This window comes from Rattus norvegicus, chromosome 18 (genome assembly GCF_021556685.1).
Source record: "Rattus norvegicus strain SHRSP/BbbUtx chromosome 18, alternate assembly SHRSP_T2T, whole genome shotgun sequence".
In the NCBI taxonomy this organism is placed as follows: domain Eukaryota; kingdom Metazoa; phylum Chordata; class Mammalia; order Rodentia; family Muridae; genus Rattus; species Rattus norvegicus.
This window is the reverse complement of record NC_141551.1, coordinates 13,939,815-13,949,370: the sequence shown is the minus strand read 5'-3', so window position 1 is coordinate 13,949,370 and position 9,556 is coordinate 13,939,815. Positions and strand designations below refer to the sequence as shown.

Here is a 9,556-nt window from a genome sequence, read left to right as displayed (position 1 = left end):
ATGCTTATGACAAGGCCCAGGCATTGCTGTGGACGGTATGCTCAGCAGACACCACCAATTACTGATTTCACTCTGTTAACAATGGTTACGACCATACGTTGACAGGTCCTCACACCAGGAATAAGCAGAGATAATTCAACGGTATATGCGTGTTTTCCCAAATAGAGCATTCAAACTTCATCACATTCACAAAGAAAAATGACAAGTATTTCGTGTTTTCATTTCTTTATTTTCTCCAGAATATTTTGATATGGAAACCAAATTCTTACTCAGAGAAAGGGGGAAACATAGAAACATAGAGACGGACGTTCCATTTAACTTACATCATCATGAGCAGTCACTTTGTAGGCAACACTTTTTATTCTTTGTAGAAAAGAAATTAAAAAAAAAACAAAAACAAAAACAGAAAACCAAACAGCACCATTAAAGAATGCATGATCCCTGAATTCTAAACAAAACACTGCCTAAAACTTCCTTTTGAAATGCTTGTCTCAGCCAGTCACATTTAGTCAGGTATCAAAGCAAGCATAACGTGATTCCGTTGTAGCAGTCTCGTGGATCAACTGCACCCCCTCCTGAGGGCTTTACACACCTGTCTGAGTTTTTCCTGTGGGAATAATATATTCTTTGGTAGAGGACTGAAGGAGGGTTTCACTGTTCTCTATGCTGATAGGAAATGTCTGTGTACAATCAGGGCCTTGGCCCCCCAGTCTGTGTGCGCCACGCATGGTGTGTTCAGGTTGACTTCACATTTTGCTGTCACGCTGGAGGAGTAAATTCTGCCTTTGGGAAAAAAAAAGGCATCACACGGCTAATATCAAACAGATGTAAACATTTAGAATACTGACCGAAAGAAGGAACAGACGCACGAAAACAAATGGTACTGAAAACAAACCGAGGTCGGATTTCTGCAAAGCAGGGAGGGAATACAGCAGAGTCGGGAAATGAGGGGAGCCAGGTAAAGCACTTTTCTGGAACATTCGTGAACAGCACAAACACAACGAATTCTCTCTACAGTCTAGATTATTGTGTGACTATAAAATATAGTTCAAAGCTAAATAGTGTATGCTATTTAAAAAAGCAGCTCCTTTAAATTATAGTAGAAATGCCGTTTGCTTGCTAACTGTGACAAACATGAGAGCAGGAGGCAACACGATTCTTACAGTGACATTTTGGCTACATAGGCCCCTGACAGTTGATGAGTTCTGTTCCAGGACTCTTCACATTGTTCTTGGGGAACAAAGATGGACTTGAGTCTGAGCTGTGTGTGTTCGTTGGGGTAGCTATCCCAGGCCGCTATTAGGATGCCGAGCGTCCACACCAGGCTAGGACCATAGAGGACTAAACCTGACTTCAGCATCTAACACCCAGGCTTCATCACACCCCACGGGAAGAAGCAGGGAGACTGGCCACAGCAAATCCCTCTTTTGAAATTGTGCGAGTGTTTGTAAAGGAAACAGGCTTGCAGCATCATGTACTTTAAAAAAACAATATTTCGGACTACATTATAAAGCACCACAGGCACCAGGCGATTTCTGTAGGCTAATTTTTGAACTGAATAAGAAGATCCAGGTCCAGAAGTCAGCTATGCCTCTATAGCTCACCTCGGAAATAGACATCGCTATGAAGTCTTTCTAGGAACCTGGCTCAGCCTCAGAGGTTTTCAAGTCTGTTTTGTAATGCTGGGCCTTCACCGGGAAATAGTCTACATAACTGTAGTGCTCCAGTCACTGGATTTTGCATTCTTACTTTGGGAAGGATAAATATTTTCATTTTGAAAATGAAGTTTGCATCAGAATGCTTTTATTAACATGCCCATTAACTAGCTAAATGTTTTATACACCTCAGGCATATGCATATCACACAGAGGGGAATAAAGCATGGCCGTTTCCCTCCCTCCCCTGCTCCGAAAGTGCTATTTTGAGAAATACATCCTTTGTGATTAAAAATAAATACATGTTACATGTGCAAGTTCTGTTCCTGATAGGGGACCAATAATTCCCAATGTTCAGGAAAATGCACATATGAAGTTTGCACATTACATCACCATAACAGCATAGTCAATGACATTGTCAAGTTGCACACACGCGGAAACACGTAGAATCAGGAAGCTGAGAAGCTGCTCGCCTAATTCAGATATGCTGGCTTTTATAGAAAGGTGAAGTGCATACCTACAAAATACCTCGCCAACATTTTGCTTCTGAATTTCATTATTGTAGTCGCCCCAATGATACTACCTCAGGAAACCAAGCCGTAGAATTTGAACTGGGGCAGAAAAGGAAGATGTAGAAAAATTAAGATCTTTGGACCTGGGTGACAGAATCCATGCGCTATCAACATTAGAATCTCCAAACTTACTATGTGAAAAATCCAGACATACAGAAGGACACTTTTCTTTATTCCCAGGAAGCAATTGGCAGGCAGTACTCAACAAAGGTGCAACTGACAGTGTGCTCAGTATCCCTCCAGCCTCAACTGTCCCTCTCATACAGAGTGCAAAGGCTTCGTAGACTTGGGTTTCCTTAACAGGTGTCAGGTACTGGCGTTGTAGTTCAGAATCTGCTGGTGTAGACAGTGTCTGGCGCTGGAATAGCAGCGATTAAACAGGAAGGGGTTGGCATGCAAGTGTCATTGCGGACTGGGGTGCCCAGCTGTGAGGCTAAGAGCACACTCTTCAAAATTAAGATGATATCATACCCAAGCATACCCTAAGGGCATCACTGATAAGCACAGCATGCAGACACACCCTGGCAGGGCTGGCAGGGCACCACCCAGGCCTTAAGGCTGCAGTCCTGGGGTGTAGCTGGCTAGACAAATGCACTGCTGGCTTTCTCCACTGTCAATTCTGTTAGCTTTAATATGGAAAGGCAGCAAAGAGCCCGAATCAGCCACAGGCAGGCCTTTCCTTGCTTTTCTGTCTTAGGAGGAAAGGATCTTTCAAGTTCGGTGGTTTCTTAATGTCTCTGTCACCTAAAGAAATTTGGCAACATCACAATAATAAATTTAGAGGGGAAAAAAAACCCCACCACAGTTGGTTATGTTTTTTTTTATTTTTGTTCTTGTTGTTTTGTTTTTTGTTTTTTTTTTTAAAACGTGGCTTTTGTTTGTTTCAGGAATGTATTTTTCTACTCATTCTGGTTGACTTTTAAGATGCATTTTCAAGGAATGTCAAACATGTTTACATTGAAAAGATGACCCCCACATGTCACTCTTACCCTAGACACGTAATTTTCTTCCACTCTGAATTCTTTTAACTCTATAGGCACAACCAATGGGCTAATGGCACTGCATTTTGTGCTATGAATCTCAATTAAATGGGTGTACGTCTCCTTCCTTTCATCTTCCAGTCGTGAACCTGTGCTTTTGAGCTTGCTTTGGGGAACCGAGCCTCTCATCAAGCACAGCTGTCTCTGGAAGGCAAGTAGTCAGTATATGGAAGGAACTCCTCCGTTTTTACTGGATAAACTTCGAAGGGAACTGTGTGAGATGCAAGGCTCCCTTTCCAGTTCCATTCTCTTAGGTACGAGGAATGAAACAGCGACACATGCAGGAGGGAGCATTTTGTTTCAAATAAGAGTTATTTCAGAGTCAAAGGCAACTGTATAGAGAATGTGAATCAAGAGGGAATAAATGGTTCTGAAAAATGTCATCATTCATACTGCCTTCTGTAGTCACTGTCATCAGTGACAACTGTGAAGAGAGGTGGCCAATCTCTGGAAAGGCCAGGGTGAGCCTGGCATGACTGAGGGCTGCATCAGCTCCATGTATGCCCGATTTCCATGTGGTATTTGGAAGAGAGTGAGTAGAATGGCTAACATTCGATATCATCAGCCCACAATAATGCATGTATGGCATTTTATTGTCTGCTTTTAATATTAGGTAGGGCACAGATTTTCATATTTGCTCTTAAAAGCCACATGTGGAATGCCACGATACTCTGGGCCCATGACTATGTATGAGTCAATGGATCCTACAGTTTTGAATATTCAAGGGCTACAATCAGACCACCTATTGAACAAAGCCCAGTTGTCAAATCAGATGCAATACATATTCAACCACAATTTGTGGACAAAATCCAAAGCCAACTTAGGTTTCCTGCCAGTCTCTGAGAAAGAGTAAGAAGGGAAGAAAGGGGGCTGGGGCAGGGGACTCCACAGACCCATCCTTCACGTACCTTCTGTGATCAGAAGCAATATAAGGAATCACATTTTTAAAGCAGGCTCCCGTTCCTACTCTGACTTGAAGCACTGGGTAAGGGTAGGTCCCCCAGCAGAAATGCTTGCTGTGATGTCGAAACTATGGAAGGACACCAGGCTAGGCTGTTCATAGTTTATCAACAGCTACATATCTGGTGATTAGGCAACTTGCTATGCCCTAACTGTCTAGGCCTGGGTTGAAAGAAAAAAAAATCAAAATGAAAAAAAAATATGAGTCAGTGACTTGTGTTCACATTAACACTCCAAGCTGTGCATCGTGACCGAACAGGCAAAAGCCATTCACTCACGTGCGTTGCATCATCCCCTGTATGAGAAATGTAAGAAAATGATCACCTAGAAAAAAAAAAAAACAAGATGACTTACTTCTTAATGAAAATGTCGGCACAGAAGCCAAGGCTGTACTTGACTCCTTGCTAATGACGTTAGGCTTTTTTCATGTTAAAAAACTGGGGTGCAAGGTAGGGGTACTGAATCCTTCCCTCCGCTCTTATCGGACAACCAGGCAAGCTACGCAAAGTTTGGATGGACCTATGCAGTCGTCGTGGCAGAAGGCACCACAGCCTTTGCACACAATCATGGCTTTGAGGCGGCAAGAACATTTCAGCTCTAACTCATCTGCGTTGCTGTTGTCTGCAAAGTTCTGAACTGGCATCTGGGTGGTCTGACCTGCCAGGCCCGTGGTGGTGGTGGTGACAGGGCTGGAGCCACTTCCCAGAATCCCAATGGACTTTTCAATGGCAGACGCTGCCCTTTTGAAATTTGTGCTCCCAAAGTGTATGGTCGGGTAACTTCCACAGAGCGGCTGTTGCTGGGGTACCGGAAGTTTCTGAGCAGCTAATTGGGTAAAAGGCTTTTGGGGCTCAGAGAGTAAGTAGGAAGAAAAATCTGCATTTTTTAATGCAAAAGCCTTCAGCTGCTCCTTCACCTCATTCTGGTCATAGGGAACCTGTTTCATGCCCAGTTCACAGCTGCTGCTTAAACTTTCCTCAAAAGAAAGAGGTTCTGACTTGATATTGCTACATATGCCGGTGGGCTGGGGCCAACTAAGTCGCTTAGTGGTTTCCATGGTAACTGGTGGCTGCTTTTGGTCAGGTGGGACTTCTACAGTGGGAAGAGGTGGAGGTAGTGGAGGGGGTGGAGGGGGTGGTGGGGGCAAGGCCGAGGGTGGAGGGGGCGGTGGGGGAGGAGGTGGGGGAGGTGGCAGTGGAGCGTGGACCACCGCTTTGCTTGGCATTGTGTGTGTGGCACCTCCCCCATCCTCGCCTTCTTTTATGGGCATGTTGGGGGACAACATATTGGCTAGTCTTAGCTGGTGAGGTGCTGTGGGGAGATTCACGTCTCCCAACGCTTTTTGCTCAAGATGCCTGTTGAAGGCAAATGTGTTGCAGCCCACTGGGGTCTTGGGAGAGTTCTGTAACAGAGCAGCAGTGGGAAGAGGTCCCCTGGCGGCCATGGGCATTTGGTAGAACTGCTGTCTATGTGAGGTACCGGTGTCTGCATGGAAGCCTTCATTTTTGTTCATGTGGAACAGACTCGGCTGGAAGCTACATGCAGGCAACAGCCGTTTTTGTTGTTTGACCTCAGGGCTGGGCATGATCCTGTTGGCCATGGAGGGCTTATTGAGCCGTTCCTGCTTAAACGGCTGGCTGTGTCCTAGCTGACTCATGCCTGGACTGATGACACAGGGGACCGCTTTGACATCGGGCTCCATCGCCATCTTCCCTGGCTCACATTTAACTTGAGCATGGTCTCCCACCGTCCTGGCTGCTCTCTTTTTGGGATGGTTTTCTCGCTTTCTCATTTGGACTGGTGCTAAAGTCCCTGCCAAATAGCCCTTACCATCTGGATTTGGAGAGCTGGATGGCACTTCCGCCATGCTTCTCTCCAGCCCTGTCTTACCCACTGAGGTAGTTTGAAGGGGCAGGGGGAGCCTATTGATCTCAAGTTTGGCTCCCAATCTTGGCTGTGGTAACACCTTTTCCAGGGGCAGGTTGCCCTGCAGTAACTGTGTCACCAGTGGATTATTAGCTTCCACGGAAGACAGGCGGCAGCTTGCGCTACCTGCACTTGGAAGCCTCTTCAGGGTGTCGGTAGTCAAGGAAATAGCTTCTTCCATGGGGCTCGTGGCAGAGGGCTTCATGGACTGTGTTTGTTGTGCACTGTTTGTCACCTCTGTGGCTGGAGGAGGAGGAGGAGGACGCTCGAGGCCAGGAAAATCCTCAGTGTCCATTCTAAAGCCCTTGTCTACTTCATGAGGTTCGGGCTTCACAGGAAGACTGACGTTTGTGATGAGATTCCTAGGGTGGAGATCTGACACGTGTGCATAGCTGGCATGTTCCATTTTTACAGCCTTCAGGCCAGTCGGCTCTGGATGTTCTTTCTGTTTACTTGAGCCTGAATGACTAACCACGGGCTGTGCTGTGTTTCTCATTGGCTCTTCACTCCAGCAAATTCGGTTTCCTGGGTTATACTGATTGCTACAGGCTGTGTCTGTTCCATTCTTGAAGGTACCTGTGTTTCGTGCTGGCTCAGCAAAGCCATGAGTAGGTGTTGTCACTTCGTTCAGTTTATCTGGAAGAGCAAGGGGCAATTCTCGGAGACCAGTGCAGGTGGCTTGCAGTGGCTTGCAGTCCTGTTTGGCCGTAGAAGCAGCAATGAAAACAGAACCGTGGTCAAGCCCTTCACATGCGGCCTGCTCAGGTCTACTGATGACAGACACCTGAGGACATGCCACAGGCTGGATGGCTACGTCTGTCCTCACTGATCTAGTCTGGGAATCCAAGCTTGAGTCTCCACTTTCGATGGAGACAGTCAGAGACAAATTGGAGGTCAGTGTCGTGCTGTGGTCCACAATGACTTTACATGGAATTGACCTGTTTATGCTTGCTGGGACAAAGGCCCCTGGTGGCTGCTGAGATGTCTCAGAACTGTCTGTTCTGTTTCGAGGCCCTGGATTCTTGTCCAAGCTCTCCCCACTTAGTCTGGGAGGACTGCTGTAAGTGTTTATAGTGAGCATGTTTCCTGCAAACATTGCGATGGGTGGACGCGGAGCCAGTGAATCAGTCACAGCCACTGAATCACTGCAGCTGAGGGCTGTTCTCATGGTGGCCCCCATGGACACAGTGGACTGTTCTTCACTCCCAGGCATGGCTATCTTCTCAGAAGCAAATCTGTTATTAATCCCTGTGGGGGGAATCAAGACAGAACTAGTGCAGAGATGATTTGGCAAGTTACTTCCAATGGGGGGCGCTGGCACAGAAGTGTACTGATTGGACATTAGGTTAGCAGCCTTGCTACTGGGTACAAGCAGGGCCTTCCCATCCATGGAGTTAGACTGTCCAGTACCTTCTGGAGCAGCAGGGATAGGAGTCCTGTTGACACATTTTGGTACAAGGGCTATGCACGGAGCGTCGGATCCCTGGATGGATTTCAACATGCTTATGTTACAAGCAGAAATCGTACTGTTTGCACTGTCAACAGACATGAGGACAGAAGATTTGTCAACAGGACTCACAAAGGGATGCTCTTTAATTGCTCCAGACACAGCGGTGCTGCAGACAGACATGGGGATGGGGTTGATGGGACTTTTATTAAGAAGTATGGGTACACTGCTATTTTCAGAAGAGGTAGATGAAACAATTTTCTCAGTTAAATGTGACACAGGTATGTTGTCATCAGAACTATGCACAGACAAGTCAGTGGCAGTTTCTGGAATCTGAGGTGGGTTCAGAGGCTGCTGTAATACAGTGGTGGTCTCCCGGATGTGTGTGGGCTTGCTGCTAGGAGATCTGCAGTTTGGATTGATGATAATGACACCAGTGGAGCCTTCCATTTTTGTCTCAGGGGTAGGAGAGGCTTCCATATTGAGAGATTCTTCCTTAGTGCTGACAATAGGTAACCGGGTCTCCTTGGAGGTCTGGAAGAGGTGGACTCTGGACTGATGTTTTGCAAAGAGCTTAGCTTTGGTCTGCTCTTTGATGTGGGCCAGGGTTCTTGCCTTCCCACCTTCTCCTGGGCTTCCCATGGCTCCTGAGACAATGCTCGCTGCAGCTGCAACTGCAGCAGCTGCAGCAGCCTCACGCTGGGCCCGGGCTTGTTGAGCACGGGCCTTGATATCTGCAAGGGTCCTGGCTCCTGTGTTCCTCCCACTGCTGACTGATGTGCTAGTGGATGCACGGGACTCTGCTTTGGAGACTGGCTGGCTCTTAATGATAAAAGGTGGCCCAATTTTAGAAAGCTGTATCTGAAAGAGGAAAGAATAAAAAGATATTAGTATGCACCCAGAGAGGAGGGTGGTGAAGCCTTACGTCGAGGTGAGGAGGAAGAGGAGGAGGAGTAGGAGGAGGAGGTAGAGGAGGAGGAAGAAGAGGAGGAAGAGGAAGAGGAGGAGGAAGAGGAGGAGGGGGAAGAGGAGGTAGAGGAGGAGGAAGAGGAGGATAAGGAAGAGAAGGAGGAAGAGGAGGATGAGGAAGAGAAGGAGGAGGAGGAGGAAGAAGAGGAGGAAGAAGAGGAGGAAGAAGAGGAGGAAGAGGAAGAGGAGGAGGAAGAGGAGGGGGAGGAGGAGGAGGAAGAAGAGGAGGAAGAGGAGGATGAGAAAGAAGAGGAGGAAGAAGAGGAGGAGGAGGAAGAGGAGGGGGAGGAGGAGGAAAAAAAGGAGGAAGAGGAGGATGAGGAAGAGAAGGAAGAGGAGGAAGAAGAGGAGGAGGAGGAGGAAGAAGAGGAGGAAGAGGAGGATGAGGAAGAGAAGGAGGAGGAGGAAGAAGAGGAGGAGGAGGAGGAAGAAGAGGAGGAAGAGGAGGAGGAAGAAGAGGAAGAGGAGGAGGAAGAGGAGGAAGAAGAGGAGGAAGAGGAAGAGGAGGAGGAAGAGGAGGAGGACTATAGATATAATTCAGTTGATTCAGTGCTTGTCTAGTGTGCATGAAGTTCTGGGACATATCTCTGTAGTCCCACCACTCAGGACATAAAGGTAGGTGGTTCTCTATGATCTTGTATCCAAAGTCATCTACAAAACTAGTTTTAGGTTGCACAGTGAAATCTGATCTCATCTTAGGCTATCTATTGAACTTGAAGCAGGCTGCACCTCCATGAAACCTCTGCCTTAATAAAAAATGGTTAGTGGGGTGGAAGTAAGCTGTACTCAGTTATGATGTGGGCTGAAATATGTCTCAATGCCTACAGGTAGATTTAGGTCTTAAACAAAATGCGCAGTATGAATATGACAATGAAGATTTTCATTTTGAAGGCATCAACCAGTATTTTTTTAGCAACATATTAAGAATATTCCTAAAGTTATGTATGAATGAAAGCAAACTTCATGCTTCTTAAGACGAGATTAGCTC

The 9,556-nt window shown here is 46.6% G+C and overlaps 1 protein-coding gene across 1 annotated transcript in view; it reads right to left on the bottom strand.

Moving 5' to 3' along the window:
- Positions 1-207: 207 nt before the first annotated feature.
- Asxl3 (ASXL transcriptional regulator 3) overlaps positions 208-9,556 on the bottom strand; it is a 107,918-nt gene continuing 98,569 nt past the window's right edge. The window contains exon 10 of the mRNA XM_087593606.1: positions 208-8,460. Within this exon, the coding sequence (XP_087449732.1) occupies positions 4,705-8,460 (3,756 nt within the window). The 3' untranslated portion in view covers positions 208-4,704. The remainder of the gene's footprint in view (positions 8,461-9,556) is intronic.